The 17,788-nt window shown below is 50.3% G+C and overlaps 1 protein-coding gene across 2 annotated transcripts; it reads left to right on the top strand.

The window, feature by feature from the left end:
• The first annotated feature begins 1,656 nt into the window (after positions 1-1,656).
• LOC122429334 lies at positions 1,657-17,577 on the top strand. Of its 2 annotated transcripts, none has more exons than XM_043449562.1 (3): positions 1,657-1,878; positions 4,356-4,521; positions 15,434-17,577. In XM_043449562.1, exons 2-3 carry the CDS (start codon positions 4,450-4,452, stop codon positions 16,277-16,279), a joined length of 918 nt encoding a protein of 305 aa, XP_043305497.1. In that variant the 5' UTR covers positions 1,657-1,878; positions 4,356-4,449; the 3' UTR covers positions 16,280-17,577. The 2 variants fall into 2 exon arrangements, with proteins under 2 accessions (XP_043305497.1, XP_043305498.1); XM_043449563.1 differs by lacking the exon at positions 1,657-1,878 and adding an exon at positions 3,019-3,155.
• Positions 17,578-17,788: the final 211 nt, after the last annotated feature.

Genomic DNA, 17,788 nt, shown 5'->3' with positions numbered 1-17,788 from the left:
CGCTGGGGCGGGGGCAGGAGGAGGCCCCCCACCTCGGGCAGGGCTGCAGCGCCGCCCAGGCTGGGCCTGGCAGGTCCTGGCCCCCCATCCTCTGCTCCTCTGGTCCCTGCCTCTGGTCCCCCGGCGTGAGGCGGAGGGGGGCCCCCCCGTGGCCTTGGTGTCCCTCTGCCATCCCTGGGCTGGAAACACCCAGGATGAGTCATCGTCCGCCCCGGGACGTTGGTAGTAATCGCCCGTTTCACAGAGCAGAGAGCCACAGCACCGCAGGGTGTGACCTGCCTGAAGGTGGCGGGAAGATAAATAACCAGGAGGGAAAACCAGAGCCGAAAAGCTCCAGCTGAGATGTGAGGCCTTCAGCTCGGCTGGTGAGCTGCGAGCTGTTCTGGGCAGGGCTAGGTGCCCCCCCGACTCAGGCCTGTGTGGCCGCAGGGGCCTCGGTGCCTCTAGGAGCGGCCGGTGGTCCGTGCGGGCCGTGAGGTCCACCTCTGACCGCGGCACACAGCCTGGCCGGTGCCCCGCGGGTCGGCTGGGGGGAAAGCAGCCCGCAGTTCAGACGTTCAGAGGTGACTGGAGGCTGGGAAACTGGCAGGACTGGTTTCCAAGGCTGGAACCAAGAGCAGAGGCTGGGAGTACTGTTAGGTGAGGAGACGCCTTCATCTTTAGAATGGGCGGAAGACAGAGATGCGGCCATCAATCTCTAAGAGGCTAGAAAAGCTTCTATACTCTTCGACTCTTATTTCTGGCCCTCTGTCTCCCCTGGACATTTTACATCCTGGTTGTGATCCCGTTATGCGGTGACCTTTTCGCTGACCTGTCTGTGAATCAATTGTGTTGGAAATAAAGTCCAAGTGTCCAGGACCCCCTCTGAGAATTCCTATGGATCTGGTTTTGCTTTAAACCACTTGCTATAGTCTTGGAAAAAGTTAAGACTCCCCCCAAGATATTTTTCAAGTTAGTTAGTGTGGCTTGGGTTTTTTTTTTTTTTAAGTGTTCCTTTTACACAGTAATTTTATTTTTGTGGTTACTTATTTTTTAAGTTAAGACTTGAAGTATGGTTACTACCACGTCGTAGACAAAGTGTTTCCTTTGAGTCTCAGATCCAGGGAGATCCATGTCATCATTTAGGTGTAAAAACCTTGGACAGTTGGGTCCTCTGTTCCCTCAGGGCACCTGAGGAGCTGATTCTATTTGTTGCTCCAGAATAACAGTCCTCCCATAATTTTTGAGGAGAGGCAAGGATTCATTTGCCTGAACTATTTATCAGTGGTTTTTAAAGACAGGGAGATGTTTATTTTATGAGAACATTTGTCCCACCTGAATTTGCAAGGGAAAAAAAATCATAGCTGCCAGGAAACACGATAGAAAAGTATTTGGTTCTTATGAAACACACAAATGTTTGTGATAGAATCTGTCCTACATAAAAACGCCTCAGAAATAACTCTCAGATCGTCCCATCTCCCCGTTGTCTCCGCATCGTGTCTTGTCCCTTGCAGGGACCCACACCCCGAGTCCCCGTTGTCCCTCTCAGCGGGATCTCACTGCCCGATGGTTCTCTCCTTCCTCACCTGGAGGAAAGTCCCCGTGGCCCATTTTCTGGGCAGTGCTTTTCCACTCTTTCATCATCTAGTATTGTGACCTTGAAATGAGAGAGGAGGCTTGGCAGGGCTCGCCCCACGTGGAGGCAGGACTGGCCTCCATGCCTGATGCCACACGGGTGCCTGTGACTGTGGCTGTCCCTTGTCCCCGCCATCCTGCACCCTGGCCCCCAAGTCAGGGGCTGCAGGACCCTGGGGGCTGAAAGGACTCTCCTGTTTGTCTCCACGAGGAGTGCGGTGTTCCTGGGGGCTGGGTCAGCAAAGAACATCCTTGTGGGAGAAGGTATGCGTGTGTGTGTGTGTGTTACAGACAGCGACCAAGACAGAAAGAGTTAACATAGAGATAAAAGAGACTCTGCTTTAAAACTAGATTTCAACTATTTTTCTAGGACTGTACCTGATAGTTTTGGTCCTTTTAAAGATCAGTTATGAAAGCCACACACTCTACACGTGTGGTTGATTCTTAAATGAAGATGCTGACTCTGTGAGAGGAACCCTGGACAGCTGCAGACGAGGGGCGCTGGAGAGGGGGCTGGTGGTGGGGGCAGGAGGGGGCCTCTGGGTCCCAGTTTGGTCTGGTCCCCACTGCCGGCGGCCTGCACTCCAGGGCTCTCCCCTCCCTCTTGGCCCAGCTCCCATTGGCAGAGAGGCTCCCTCCATCAGATGCAACGAAGGGAAATCTGATTTGCTGTAATTGGACTCACTGCAGGCAATGAGGGTCAAGCTGACGTGAGGGCCCATCAGACACCGGGTGTCTCAGTGCTTTCCTTCATATTCCTGGGAGGTTCTTTCAGAATCCAAGTGCTTATGTCAGGATACTGATGTGCAGAATTTAAAGTCACTTTAAACCAGTGTTCTCGTGGTCTGGAAGTAGTCGGTGCCTGCACTGCCCTTATATATACTACCATGTAAATATTTACAGTTTACGTATAGTACATAATTGGAGAAGGAAATGGCCTACTCCAGTATTCTTGCCCGGAGAATCCCCTGGACAGAGGAGCCTGGCAGGCTACAGCTCACGGGGTCACAAGGAGTCAGACGTGGCTGAGCGACTGAGCACACAGTACATAGTATACACGTGTTCTGTGCTCGGTCGCCCAGTCCTGTCTGACTCTTTGCGACCCCGTGGGCTGCAGCCCGCCAGGCTCCTCTGTCCAGGGGATTCTCCGGCAAGAATACCGGCGTGGATTGCCATGCCCTCCTCCGGGGATCTTCCCAACCCAGGAGTCGACCAGGTCTCCCACGTTGCAGGCAGATTCTTTACCGTCTGAGCCATCAGGGTATATGGTATTTATACAGTATGTGGTACATATAGAGTACATAGTGTATATATACATATATATATAGTATATGGTATATGTATATAGCATATGGTATCCAGCTGACTCTTTTTTTTCCCCAGCTGACTCTTGAACAACATGAATTTGAACTGTGTGAGTCAACTTATATGTAGATTTTTTTTCAACTGTAAATATTACAGTATTACATGATCTGAAACTAGTTGAATCCTTGGATGCAGACCCAGGGTACTGGAGGGATGACATATATGAAGGGCTGAGTGTAAGTTATATAAGATTATTTATCTGCACGGGGGGTGGGTGTCCCTAGACCCGCATTGTCCAAGGGTCAACTGTGTGTACCTATGTTATAGTATATGATTTATATATAGTACATGGTATATAAATAGTATATGATATATAGTGTATGATGTATATTATACAGTATATGATATACTGTATGTATGCATATACTGCATAGTATATATACATATAGTATATGATATATATTATGTAGTATAAATATGTATGTAGTATATGGTGTATGTGTGTGTGTGTGTGTTCAGTTGCTCTGTCGTGTCTGACTCTTTACGACCCATGGACTGTAGCCCATATATCTATATATCTTCAGGTGATGCAAGAGATGTGGGTTCAATCCCTGGGTCAGGAAGTAGAAACTGGCAACCCACTCTAGTATTCTTGCTGGAAAATTCCATGGACAGAAGAGCCTGGTGAGTTACAGTCCATGGGGTCACAAAGAGTTGGAAATGACTGAGCATGCACACACACACACTCACACACACACACATATATAAATATGGTGTGTGTGTATACATATATATATCTTATATGTCTTCATATCTTCAGCTAAACAAGGATATGTGATGAAAATGCACAGGGTGTTTTCCTTTTTATTCCCAAGTGTCCTGACCTTTCGCGCCCATCTGCACTCAGTCATTTGCACTGAGGAGGGCTGGGACACTGCTCCTGAGCACTCTGTTTCCTTCCTTGAAAGGAATTTTCCACCTGCATCCCAAGAACATTTCTCTCTTAGACACTTGTAGTGAAGCGTGTGCCGTACCACTTCTCAAATCTTAGACGCTGTGCTCAAAGGCAGACGCATCTTTTCACTGCCCAATTCATCCAGTTGTTTAATCCCTCATTAAGTGAATTAAATCATTATTTAACAAACATTTGTTTATGGTCTGCTCGCCAGAAAGCTAATACAGCTAATGCTCTGCTCAGATACATCCATGTGCTCATCATGAATTTTCTCACTAGCCACAGAGAGGAGTTCTGAAGGAGAGCTCAGACTCTGCCCTTAAGTTTTGTAATTCTCTGCACTTTGCACAGTTAATGGCACATAATAAGGGTTCACAAAATGCTTGTGCAATAAATCTACGAGCCAACAGATTCATTATTTTCCTCTATGTAGCATATAGGTTCAGAATATTGCTTTTTGCCCTTTTTTTTTTTTTCCCAGATGACAAGGAGGAGTTGGTGTGCAGAGACATTTCCTCTGGGACATCAGGGCTGGGACATCAGGACTTGAGCCCTTTGCTGACCTTTTCTTTGAGATGAGGCAGTTTTGTCTTTTCTACCCCACTGGCTGTGATGGGAGGCGATCAGCTTCGCTGGGGCAGGGCAAGGTGGGGCATCCACGTCCGACCGCTCTTTCTGCACAGGCTTCGCCTTGAGATTTCCAGTTTCCCTGGGGCAGGTCCAAGTCTGTGGCTGAGACTCAGGGGACAGGTAAGTCTGCACAGGGCTTTGCCTCCCAGTTCAGACTAGATGAGACTATTTGCATCTGCCAAACGCAATGGGTTTCAGTCCTGGTGGTTTATCTGGGTCAGGTTTGCCTCTGGCTTTGATCTCTCTTCTATGAAAGCGTGGCTCAGCCTGGTTAATTCCCTCGCTAAGGGCTGCTCTCCATCTGTTAAGATAATGGAGCTTCCCTGTGAATCGAGCACTTTCTTACTAGGCTGGAGGGCAAAGAACTTTAGGGAACAAGCTCCTGGTCCTCCAGAAAGTCCCTCCCACTCAGCGCCCTACTAGAAGCAAGACTAGCCATGCAAAAAACTTCTCGTATCATGGACTGGTTTGCTCACAGTGCCAATGGTTGATTTTTCATGACTGTTCACTCCAATCCAGGCTGTGATGTACTATTTCAGATTTCTTCTAGAAACAGTTCTGGTCTTTATTTTCTTAGGGGCTGTGGGGGAGCCTGTCCCTAAGATGGGCTCACATGTAGGCGTTTGGCGGTGGTGTGTTACGTGAAGTCTCTGGAGCTCGTTTTAAACGTTCAGACATTTTGCTAGCTGCTTGGCCGTGGAAGATGTGTTTTCAGCACAGGAATTGCAAACACAATCACCATTCCCCGGCCTGGTAGAGCGGTCACCCAGCGCACCACTGGTGCCACCCCTGGATGGGGCAGCCTGGGAGGTGTCATGGCTGACGACCGCACTTCCTTGTCTAGCTGTGAACTGCATCTAGAAGAGGCATTTGTAATGGAGCGGGCAGAGGGGGCACATTTAGAGCACGCAGCGGTCTGCTGTAAGGTGAAGGCTCCAGCAGCGAGCACCACCCTGGCCTTGGTGATGGGAGATCCAGATCCCATCACTGTAGCAGGGGACCTTGGGTGTGCCTGACTGCAAGTCTGCTTCCAGAAAGGGTGTCCTCAGAGAGCCTGCTTCTGTGAGTGAGCAGCTGAGCACTCCCTCCACGACCTTCCCTAGAGGTTTGCCCTTGACAGGAGACCCACCCGGCCACTCACCTCCCTTTCCCACCAGCGCACAAAGCCACCCCCCAGCCTCAAGGTGAGGCAGCTGTGGACCAGCAGAGGTATTAATAGCTGCTGATGCTTAAGCCAGTAACATCTTTCAGGTTTTTCTTAATGAAAGGCAACCAGGCAAATTTTTGAGGATAAAAATAAACCATTAACATGATAATGAAACCAGATATTTTGGATTTTTTTCCTAACAGTTTCCTTGGTGGAGCAAACCCTGAAGACACTCATTTCACTCAAAGAGCTGAAAGCAAAAACAGAGGGCTCCTCACCCCTCCCACCTCCACGGCCACGGCCCAGTAGGCATGAGTTCTGGTCTGGGAAACGGGAGCTCCAAGTGCTCTCTTAGCTGTTGTTATCTGCATTCCTTTACCCAATTCAAATTCCTGGTTCCAGCCTGGCTTACTCAGAGGGAGGGGTTCCCTGGGAAAGAGGGTTCCCTGGGGAAAACTTCCCAGGAGGTGATCCTGCCATGCGGGACTGACCAGCTGGGAGGAACCAGCCTGTTGAGCGGAGGAGGAGACCTAAGGTTGCCCAGCACCTTGGAGAAACGGAGGGAAGGCCCGGGGAACAGACCCAGGTGGGGAGGGGGCTGGGGCTGATTCAGAGGAGAGCCCAGAGTGGGTAGTCTGGACCACCAGGCAGCTCTGCGGACCCTTGTCAGCCAGGGGGAGGGATTCAGATCCTTTTCTGAGTATAAAACCCTAGGGCCCTCACCTTGGTGAAGCAACCACTGGTCTTAATGACCTTCTGAAAGAGCTCCAGGCATGCCGACTCACAAGTATTTTTTTCCATAAGGGTGACTAAGACTGATATTTCCTAACATATATGAAAAATAAAAAAAATAAAAAAAAAAAGAAAAATGGATCACTCAGACCAACAGTCCAAAATGCCACTCACTTTTCCTCCCCCACAAATTGCTTTTGCATCTAAATGATCTCCAGGTCCATGCCCATCATAACATCCCAGCGAACCACTGTGGTTCCAGCAAATGCTTCCTTCAGACCCACCCATCCTCGCCTCTCACAGGCACAGCCCCGAACACACACTCGACCTGAAATCTCGTGTTCCAGGTTCATGAACAGTTTCAAATGGCAGTCAGCTGTCAGGTCCACCTGAAGGAAGGCCTTGGATATCAGGGGCCATGACTAGGGTGGGACAGGGGAGCAAGGAGCATAAGATGGGCTCTTCCACCTGCCGGCCAAAGGGAAATGCAAAAACTGTCCAAGTTTGTTTCAGAAGCTTTCAGCCTCTGGAAACCGGCTTAGAGACTCCAGAAAAGATTGGGTTGTCTAGATGAGTCAATAGAGAAGGCCTCATGGAACAATGCTCTTTAATTCAGTTGGTGTTTGCTCTTTAGTTTTAGATTTATTTATTAACTCTGCTGGTTCTTCATTGCTGTGTGCAGTTTTGTTTTGTTTTTAGTTGCGGACAAGCCGAGACTACTCCTTGTTGCAATGCGCAGGCTTCTCATTGCGGTGGCTTCTCTTGTTGCAGAGCACAGGCTCTTTGCACACAGGCTTCAGGAGTTGTGGTGCTTGGGCTTAGTTGCTCTGTGGCATGTGGATCTTCCCAGACCAGGGATTGAACCTGTTTCCTCCACACTGGCAGGTGGACGCCTATCCACTGTACCACCAGGGAAGTCCTAGTGGCTGCTCTGGAAGTCAGATAGTTCAAGATGATTTTTGTTTTGTATTCATTTTGTTCTCTTTCACATCAAAATTACTTATTGAATGGTTCCCATGGGCTGAGTACCGCTCTTGTGCTGGGGTGGCAGATGAAAGACAAGCCTCCCTAGGCCAGCGTGGGTGATGGACAAGCAAATGTTAATGTGTGTTGATAAAGGTACATGCAAACCTCAGGAGTGTTATCTACCACTTCAAGGAGGGTTTCTGGTGGAGGGGCATCAGATGTGAAATCACTCTGGCCTGTAGGAGCCCTTGAGTGATGAGACTGGGTTCTGAAGAAGCTTGAATGCCGTTACCATCAGTTTCACTGTTCTCTGGGAGGTTTTGAAAACCATAAAAAATGTTAAGTAAGGGAATGACATATCATACTTACATTTTGAAAATAGGGCTTTGGCTGTTATCAGGGGATAGGGATGAAGGGCTTATTTATCTCTGCTGAAACATAAATCACTTCAAAACACAGCAGCTTAGAATACAGGGGGATATTTTTCTTTGGGTCAGGATTTCTGGAGCTGCTCAGCTGAGAGGTTCTGGCTTGGGGTCTCCCATGAGGTTGCCATGAAGATGCTGGCTGAGGCTACAATATTGGAAGGCCAAGGTGGCTAGCTTTCACGGCCGCCAAGTTGGTGCTTGTCATTGGCAGATGGTCAGTTCCTCTCCCTGTCAACCTTGCCACAGGCTTTGTGAGCATGCTGCCTGCAGGGTCACTCCAGAATGGGTGACCTGGGAGAGTGAGGCCAAAGTGTCTGTTATGAACTGCATATTTTGTCCCCTCTCCCCAGCTTCACACATTGAAACCCCAACTCTCAATGTATTTGGAGATGGAGACCGTGGAAGATAATCAGGGGTAAATGAGGTCATGAGGGTGGGGCCCCAATCTGATGGAGTTGGTGCCTTTCTGAGATGAGGAAGCAACCAGAGCCCTTGCTATCTCTGCCACATGAGGACACCAGGAGAAAACAGCTTTTACAAGCCAGAAAGCAGGCTCTCATTAAACACTGAATCTGCAGACACCTTGATGTTGGACTTGTCAGCTTCCAGAACTGTGAGAAATAAATGTTTGTGGTTTGAACCCCCCATTCTGCAGTATTTGGTTATGGCAACCAGAGCTGATGGGGACGCTGGTATGTCGTTTGAGAAATGGCCTTGTACCATCCCTGCAGGCACATTTAGTTTGCTGGAATGTCAATAAGTCCAGCCCATATTCAAAGGTAAAGGAATTAGGCCCCACCTTGGGGAGGAAGAGAATTCGTGAACATAATTTCAGTATCCCTTTGTTAGAGTCCAAGCTCACTCTGCTCACCACATGACAGACCAATGAATCAGAGACAAGGTATTGAGGCAAGGAGCATGCCTTTATTCGGAAAGCTGGCTGACTGAGAAGATGGCAGATTAATGTCTCAAAATAACCATCTTGTCAGTTTCTGGACGCCAGTTTCTTTTATAGAACAGAGGAGGCGAGGAGTTGAAAAAACAAAGTATAAAGGCCTTTCATCTTGCAAAAATCTCCTGGAAGAGCCATCCTGGGGGAAGGGATGTGTTCATTTCTTCTTCTTTGTAGTCATTCACAGGTGAGCAGGGTCAGATTGTCTTTCAGTGAGCTGAACAAAGGCACTTTAGTTTAACAATTAGGCAGAGGGGCAAGGTTCCCTCAGGCAGGTCTTTGTGTATGATGATAATAACAAAAGTAATCAAAAGCAAAGTTTAGAGTCAAAGAAACAGATCCAACATGGAGCAAAAAATGGCTCTTTCCTGTAACACTTTTGTGATGTTCTTAACATGTGAGCAAGGAAAGGGGTCATAATCTGGCCCTAAAGCACATGGAGTAAGGCACAGATGTGACAGACTTGAAGTTTGTAGAGTCAACGTGACCTGGAAACTGCACTTAGACTGAGTTGGGACTTAATAAAGGGGGGATGGGGGTGGTGGGGGATGTGATGTGGAGGAGGAATAGGAGAGTCCAGGATGTCTTAGACGTGAGACGCCTTTGGGACATGAAATGGATATTTCAAAGAGGCTGGGATGCACCTGGGTCTGTGGTGTTGATCTGGGGTTGTGAGTATGAAAACTATGGTTGTAGATAAGCTCACCCAGCAAACGGCATAAAATAAAGGGAGTGAAGGGCCCAGGTAGTGTTCTGAGGCGCTCCTTCATGTGGGGTTTGTGTAGAGGATGATAATCTGGCAAAGCAGACCCAGAAGGGGGATCAGAGAGGGGAAGAAGATGCAGAAGCTGTCCTGAGGGAGCCAAGAGGAGAGAGTGGGTTCCTGTATCACACACAGCAGAGGAGCTGGGAAGTTGGCTGGATTTGGTGATATGAAGGCTGGCTGTGGTTGGCTAAAGAGTATCAGTGGAGTGAGTGGAAGTCAGGTTGGATTGGGTCAAGGAGAGAATATCTGGAAGGAGAGGAAGTGGATATAAACTGTGCTGACAGTCCTTTCAAGAAGGTTGGCTCTAATGGAAGAGGGAAGTAAATGGAAGTTTAGAAAAGTTGTTTTACTGCTTGAGGGAGGGTTGCAGTGGAGGCAGAGGGGTGGAGAGAGGGAGAAGGAGAGTAAGGTCAGGGACTGAAGTCCTCAAGAAGTCACTGCCTTTGCTCTGATAGTTTATTTTACACCCAGTGGTTTGTACCTTTTAATCCGCTAGCCTTATCTTTCCCCTCCCTCCTTCTCTCTTCCCACTGGTAACCTCTAGTTTGTTCTCTGTATCTGTGAGTCTGCTTTCTTTTCATTGTACTAGTTTGTTATTTTTTAGATTCTATGTGTGATATCATACGGTATTTATCTTTCTCTGACTTATCTCACTTAGCATAATACCCTCCAAGTCTACCTATATTGCTGCAAATGGCAAAATTTCATTCATTTTTATGGTTGAACAAGGAGATCCAACCAGTCCATCCTAAAGGAGATCAGTCCTGGGTGTTCATTGGAAGGACTGAGGCTGAAGCTGAAACTCCAATACTTTGGCCACCTCATGAGAAGAGCTGACTCATTGGAAAAGACCCTGATGCTGCCCCTGATTAGGGGCAGGAGGAGAAGGGGACGTCAGAGAATGAGATGGCTGGATGGCATCACCGACTTGATGGACATGAGTTTGAGTAAACTCCAGGAGTTGGTGATGGATAGGGAGGCCTGGCGTGCTGCGATTCATGCGGTTGCAAAGAATCGGACATGACTGAGCGACTGAACCTAACTGAACTGAACTGAGTATTCCATTAGATATCACATCTTCATTCATCTGTTGCTGGACACTTGGGTTGCTTCCATATCTTGTCCATTGTAAATAATGCCGCTGTGAACATTGGGGAGTATGTGTCTTTTCAAAGTTTTTCATTTTTTTCTGATACATACCCAGGAGTGGCACTGCTGGGTCATATGGCAGTTCTATCATTAGTTTCTTGAGAAACCACCACACTGTTTTCCACAGAGGCTGCACCAGTTTACATTCCCACCCACAGTGTAGGAGTGCTCCCTTTCCTCCACATGAGAGGAGCCTGTGAGGACCTTGGTGGGATGTCAGTCTGGACTGTCTGCTTTTGGAATCCTGAAGAAAGTGAACCGGAGATCCAAGGACAGATCTGGCCACCTGGGCTATCTTCCCAGGGCCCAGTGCAGTGCTCTGCTTGGACCCTTTTACTGGAAATCAACCTGAACATTCACCGGCCATCTCCATCAGAAGAGAAGTAAGCCTCTGTCAGGGGAATTCCCTGGAGGCTCAGTTGGTAAAGCATCTGCCTACAACGCGGGAGGCCTGGGTTCAATCCCTGGGTCCGGAAGATCTCCTGGAGAAGGAAATGGCAACCAACTCCAGTACTCCTGCCTAGAAAATCCCATGGACGGAGGAGCCTGGTAGGCTACAGTCCATGGGGTCACAAGGAGTCGGACACGACTGAGCGACTTCACTTTACTTTAAGTCTCTGTCATGAGGTGGGGCTCTGAACCTAAGTCACCAGAGCGGCTTCTTATCTTCGGCGTGCCTTCCTCCTCCGGTGCGGCCCTTGGCCACCACGGGGCAGCCTTACCTGGGGAAGTCCTGCTCCAGAGGACAGGGATGCTGGCCCTCACCCACCGCCATCTTGCGTGCAGAGACTACAAGTCCCAGCATCCACCGCTCACGGCCCGGCCACGCCCCCTGGTGAAGGCCCGCCTGGGGCCCTGCCCGCCGCCCCGACAAGTGGCCCTCGGCGTCTCAGGCAAGCCGGCCCCGCGGCCAGCCTGGGTTCGTGGCTGGCGGTTTCTTAGCTGCAAGATGAGGCAGAAAAAAAAAAAAAAAAAGGAAGCGAGCTCTCTGGCAGAGAGCTGCCCCCCTGCCTGCGCATTCAGCCCACCAGCCACCAGCAGGACCCTGGCAAGAACGGAGGGTTTTGTCAGCTGGGAGCTGTGCTGGTGAATGCAAAAAGTGAAACCAGATGTTCCTCCTTCCAGTTGCTTCACATCCACGCAGGGGCTTGGAGGAGGAGGCAGTAAAAACGCCAGGGCCCGTGATGGCCGACGCCCAGGTTTACGCGCCGGCTAACCTTGCACCATAAATCCGTTGCCCTCGCCGGAGCCTCGGCTTCCGAAGGGGCCGGGCCCAGCTGAGGCGGTGACCCGAGGCTGCCGGCTGGACGGCGCGGGAGGGAGTGGGGGCGGGGAGCATGACTGGGGACCAGCTAGTTGCTTTTCAAGAATTTCCCAGTAGGCGAAAGATGCTACCAGATTGGCTGGGGGGCGGGGGGGGTGGGGTTGGCCTTCTTGGGAAATAAGCCCAAACTCCATCTTGCATTTTAGCCTGGAAAGGAATTGGATTTCTCTTTGGAATGGACTACCAGATGCAAGAGAACTCGGTGGGAATGGACGTCAGGAAGCAGAGTTTTTGCTGCAGGTCAAGTGCCCCTGAGAAAAAGGAGAGGTGGGCAGAGACCAGACGCTAGTTCCCCAGGGACCATTCTCCAGAGACAGGGGGTTATCCTCCGTGCCACCGGATGCCATCCGATGTCGGCAGTGAAATAGTCATTCTCGTTGCGTGTGGAGGCAGAACTATTGTGGTGGGGCAGGAAAGAAGCTAGGAGATGGTTCAGGAGGCGCTTACAGACATCCAAGTGATGTCGCTGGCTGGGACCAGGTGGAAGCCGTGGACTCTGAGTGGAGTCAAGGTCTGGTGGCCAGAGGGTGGGAAGAATCCCGGAGGCCTCCCCAGTTTCCGGTGTGAGCAGCTGAGCGGACAATGGTGAGGCCATTGAAATGGAAGCCTGGAGGAGGATCAAGTCTGTTGAGGAGATTCAGACTTTGGTTTTGGACCCGTTGGGTTAGAGATGCTTATAGACACCTGTGTGGATGTTTTAAAGGGACTGTTGAAGATGTGGGTCTGGAGATGTGAAGAGAGGTCAGGGCTGGGATCTAAATTTCCTCCTCATGTTATGGGTGATAGACAGAGCCCGACAGCTGCTGGTCGGGCCCCACTCATCCTGTACTGTTGACACTATGATTGTGGTCACCTTCTTAATTTCTGTTTCTCATCTTTTGTTGTTAGTGTTTAGGAATGCAAGAGATTTCTGGGTGGCCACCTCTGGTCCCTGCATAGACACTGGCCAGTGCCAGGGGCCCCTGGGTCTTGGCTGCAAACCTATGGGTCACGTTCCTCCTGCCTGTGGCTGGCGTCTCTCCTTAATCCACCTGAGCTCCCAAGGGCTATCTCAGGCTTCCCCTCGGGGCTCCTGGTGGATATCCGCCGTTGATGGCACTTCCCACATGGCAGGAAAACTTCTTGCCATCCTGACCCCAGATCAGCAGCACTCTCCCCAAGTTCTGCTTTTCTCTCTTTTTGCATCATCTGGCTCAAATTTTCTGCTCTCTTAACATTTTCCCAGCTTGTTGACATTTTTACAGTGGGTAAAACCTTATTATTTCATTATTAGTCACTAAACCGGAATGATTTGCTTTTTCATTGGATCCATGTTGCCAAGACTGTTACATTAATTTCTAGCACGTTCTAAGTGACCAAGTCCTGATAAGCGGCTTGACACAGTGCTTCTAGGTCTGTATCTAAGCAGCTGTTGGTGGGGTTGCTACTCAGACAGAGATGCCCACTTACAAGGATGCAGGGGGCAGTCGACCCTGCCGTTCATGCTTATTTCATCTGTGCAGTTTTTATTTTGCCTTGCAATTATGGTTTTTATTTGTTCTAATTAAATAGGAACCTTGTTCAGTTCAATGGATTCCTCATATAAAAAGACTGAAAGAACCTCCCCCTTCCCCTGCCCTCAAGCTGGAGGCTGAAAACAGATGCTGCTTGTACCAGGGAGTTAAAAACTGCACTTGTGTGACTGAGGCTGTGACATATGTGTGGGAACAGCTGAGGGCTTCCTTGCGGGCTCGTGTGGAGCCCGTGGGCCAGGCGAGGAGGGCCCTGGGCCATCTGGTTCCCTGTCCTTGGGAGGCTGGGACTGGCACCACTCTGGTCCCTTTCTCCCTCTCTCTCCTGGAGCCCTTCTTCATTTTTTAAAAACTTTTTTGCAAGGATTTTTTTTTTTTTTTTTTTAATGTCAGTTCAGTTCAGTTGCTCAGTCCTGTCTGACTCTTTGTGACCCCGTGGACTGCAGCACACCAGGCCTCCCTGTCCATCACCAGCTCCCGAAGTTTACTCAAACTCATGTCCATTGAGTCGGTGATGCCATCCAACCATCTCATCCTCTGTCGTCCCCTTCTCCTCCTGCCTTCAATCTTTCCCAGCATCAGGGTCTTTTCCAATGACTCACCTCTGCACATCAGGCTGCCAAAGTATTGGAGTTTCAGCTTCAACATCAGTCCTTCCAATGAACACACAGGACTGATCTCCTTTAGTATTGACTGGTTGGATCTCCTTGCAGTCCAAGGGACTCTCAAGAGTCTTCTCCAGCACCACAGTTCAAAAGCATAAATTTTTCAGCACTCAGCTTTCTTTATAGTCCAACTCTCATATCAATACGTGACTACTGGAAAAACCATAGCCTTGACAAGATGGACCTCTGTTGACAAAGTAATGTCTCTGCTTTTTAATATGCTGTCTAGGTTGGTCATAACCTTCCTTCCAAGGAGAATAAGTGAGTAATGTAACTAGTTTTAAAGTCTTTATTAAGGTTGTTACAATATTGCTTCTGTTTTCTGTTTTGTTTGGGATTCTATCTCCCCCACTAGGGATCGAACCTGCACCCCTGCATTGGAAGGCGAAGTCCCAACCACTGGAGCACCGGGGAGGTCCCTCCTGCAGCCCTTCTTACTCTCCCACGGTGCTTGGTTTTCTTGCCGGGACCTGGGTTACTCAAGGACTGGATCTGTAGATGTCCTCCCCTTTGGGGAGCCTTGCTGCAGATAACAATGAAATGCAAATGGGGGAGGGTCGTGGAGCATGTCGGGTAGATGGGGCATGGAGAAGGTCAGGCTGCTCATGGGAGGTGTCTCCAGGGAAGGGCACAGAGGAGACGAGCTGGCAGGAAAGGAGTTGGAGGAGCAGCCAGGCAGGAAGACAATGCTGCTGGGGGCGCGGATGCCGTGAGAACCGAGCGGGGACGGGAGTCTTGGAAGCCTGAAAGAAGCAGATTTCGAGAAGGCAAAGTGATGAATTAAGACTGTAGACAGTTATTAAGACAAGCAATAAACTGTCCACTGTGTGTGCGCGTGTTAGCTGCTCAGTCATGTCCGACTCTGCGACGCCATGGACTGTAGCCCAGCAGGCTCCTCGGTCTGTGGGATTTCCCAGGCAAGAATACTGGAGGGGGTTGCCATTCCCTTTCTCCAGGGGATCTTCCCGATCCAAGGATTGAACCTGGGTCTCCTGTATTGCAGGTGGATTTTTTACCATCTGAGCCACCAGGGAAGCCCATTAGATTTAAGAATTCAGCGCTAACTAGTGCCTTCATCAGAGCTGGTTAGGAGGAATAGGTGGGGCCGGAAGCCAGCCTCTCGGAGGCTGGAAAGCAAGCACCCAAAACAGCAAGTGAAGCCAGCCACCTGTAGGGAATTTGGGGCAGAAGCTGGGGAGCACGCGGGGTGGAGGGAGGGGCTCTGTTTGCCTGGCTCTGCTTGGAGCCTGGCCTGAGATTCTCTTCACTTTCATCTCCTGTTCCAAAAGAGAAAAGGACAAGCGCTGCTGGGGGACAGCCCAGCCTGCCTGCGATCGCCCTGTGGATATGTCCGTGCTCATGACGAGACTGCTGGAGTGTCCTCTCAGAGTCGTCCTGTCGCTCTGAAGGTGTGTCTGCAGGAAGGTCACCGGGGCCTCGAGAAGGCCCGGGTGGTGACCAACCCAGGGAGCGTCCATTTTTCAGGTCCAGCCCTGCCACACCCTGGCGAGCTGCTCCGGCCCTGCCTGCACCTCCACGCCCCGTGGACTCACCTCTTCCCTTGCCCAGGGGGCCAGCTCCAGATCCCCGCCCCTTTGGTGAAAGTGTTTTGTGCAATTCTTCCTGTTGCCTGGAGAACACTTTTCTCCTTTGTTATTGTTTTGGTTTTAACCGGAAAGAACATGGGTCATGATGCTAAGGGGCTGAGGGGCATGGGAGGGATGGGAGTCAGGGAGGGGGATCTGGGGAGGGGGACCTGGGGAGGGGAGGCTGAATGGAGTCAGCTTGCAGGTGAAAGGTCAGGGTCGAAGGTCAGGAGTAGGCAGGGAGGGGGGACAGGTGTGAGCCTGGGCAGGAAGTCCAGGGACCCCACAGTGGACTTCTCCTGCTCAGTAGAAAGGCGGCAGGATCACCGGAGGAGGAGGAGACAAGAATGGATGAAAAGCTCTGAGGTTCGGCTCTTGTGGGGGCCGAGAGGAGCCGGGCAGGGACCAGAAGGCAGTTTCCCCTGCCTGGCGAGTGACAGTGTAGTCACGGTGACCCTCACACCTACGGTCCGGAGTTCCCGCCATCAGTGCTGTGAGGATGTGGGCAGGAAGGGTGTGTGCGGGGGTCGGATGGGGAGCTCAAGGTAGGAAGGCAGGCGAGATGAAGGGCCAGGGGCTGGGGGAGCGAAGGGTCCAGGCCTGAGCCCTCCCGCCACCCCGTGATTCCTGGTCCTCCCCCTTCCCCACCTGCCCCAGCCTCGTCCCTGGAAACCAAATTCATTTCACTCCCTGTTTTATCCGGAGATTGGCCTTCAGGGTCATCTAGACGTGGAGCGGTGGGCTTGGGGGGGATGGTGACGGGTCAGTGTAGGTTCATCGGGGTACCGGGTGTACCATCTGGGGCAGGAGGGTGAAGGTGGGGAGGCTGTCAGTTTGGGGGCAGGGGCCACGTGGGAACAAGACCCTACTGTGAGGATGAGGCAGGAGGGGAGGTGGGCAGGCTGGTTGGGGGTTGTGAGTGGGCAGAGTGGAACTAGCTCATAGCCCCGACCACACCAGTGCTTAATTGGCTTTATTTTTAAGAGCAGTTTTAGGTTCATGGCATAATGGAGCAGAAACTACAGAGATTTCCAAGATTCCAGATGCCTCCATGCCCACCCTCACTTCCCTCACTGTCAACATCCCCTCCCCTTCACATGCTCGTCCATTCAGAAGTAAAGCCCTATTTCGCTTGCTACACTTAGGGGATCCCTTCTGACAAGTCGACAGTGACGGAAGGGAGATGCATGGCTCTCTAGACCAGATTATCGAGGGCGACACAGCCTCCGCCTTGACCTTGCTCATGAGGATCTTGCTCAGGGGAAAAGAGTTGCCGCTTTGTGAGGACACTGTCTGCCCCATGGCTGGATCCATGGGGAGAAAACCGAGGCCTCCAGCCAAGAACTCCATGAGTGAGTCGAACTGATGGACCCAGTGGAGCCTGCAGTTGACCGGGCCCAGCCAACATCTTGACCGCAGGATCGGGAGAGGCTCTGAGCCGGGATCCCCCCACCAACCTGCTCCCAGATTCCTGACCCTCGGACACTGTAGGATAATACATGCTTATTGTTTTAAGTCCCTAAGTCTTGGGGTAATTGGTTATGCAGCAAGAGATAATGAATATAATACCTTTAATTTCATGCTGATTATCACTTTGTCACTAGACTTGCCACATGACCTACTCTGTCAAGTCTATTTTTTTCCTGGCTGTCTCCACCTTTCTGCTGCCATTGGGCTGGTTATTCTCGAGACCTGCAGCTTAGAGGTCATCTCCCCTACCCTGCTGATTGTGCTTGCTGGTTCCGAGGTCTCTTAGTCTTCCTTAGGCCTCCTTTCCTTTTTGTAAAAAAGTTTATTTAAAAATATATTTTTAAAATTGAAGCGTAGTTAATTTGCAATGCTATGTTAGTTTCAAGTGTACAACAAAGTGATTCAGTTATATGTATACATGTGTTCAGTCACTAAGTCATGTCTGACTTTCTGTGACCCCATGGACTGCTGCATGCCAGGCTTCCCTGTCTGACACTATCTCCTAGAGTTTGCTCAAATATATACATTTGTTTTCAAGTTCATTTCCCTTATAGATTATAAGGTATAGAGTGGAGTTCCCTGTGCCAT

The sequence above is a fragment of the Cervus canadensis genome, chromosome 28 (genome assembly GCF_019320065.1).
Source record: "Cervus canadensis isolate Bull #8, Minnesota chromosome 28, ASM1932006v1, whole genome shotgun sequence".
NCBI lineage: Eukaryota > Metazoa > Chordata > Mammalia > Artiodactyla > Cervidae > Cervus > Cervus canadensis.
This window is presented reverse-complemented; position numbering and strand designations above follow the sequence as displayed.

Coding starts and splice junctions, on each gene's coding strand:
- LOC122429334 (XM_043449562.1), top strand. CDS start 4,450: ATGAGGCAGTTTTGTCTTTTCTACCCCACTGGCTGTGATGGGAGGCGA. Junction 4,522..15,433: donor CTTCGCTGGGGCAGGGCAAG/GTGGGGCATCCA, acceptor CTGTTCCAAAAG/AGAAAAGGACAAGCGCTGCT.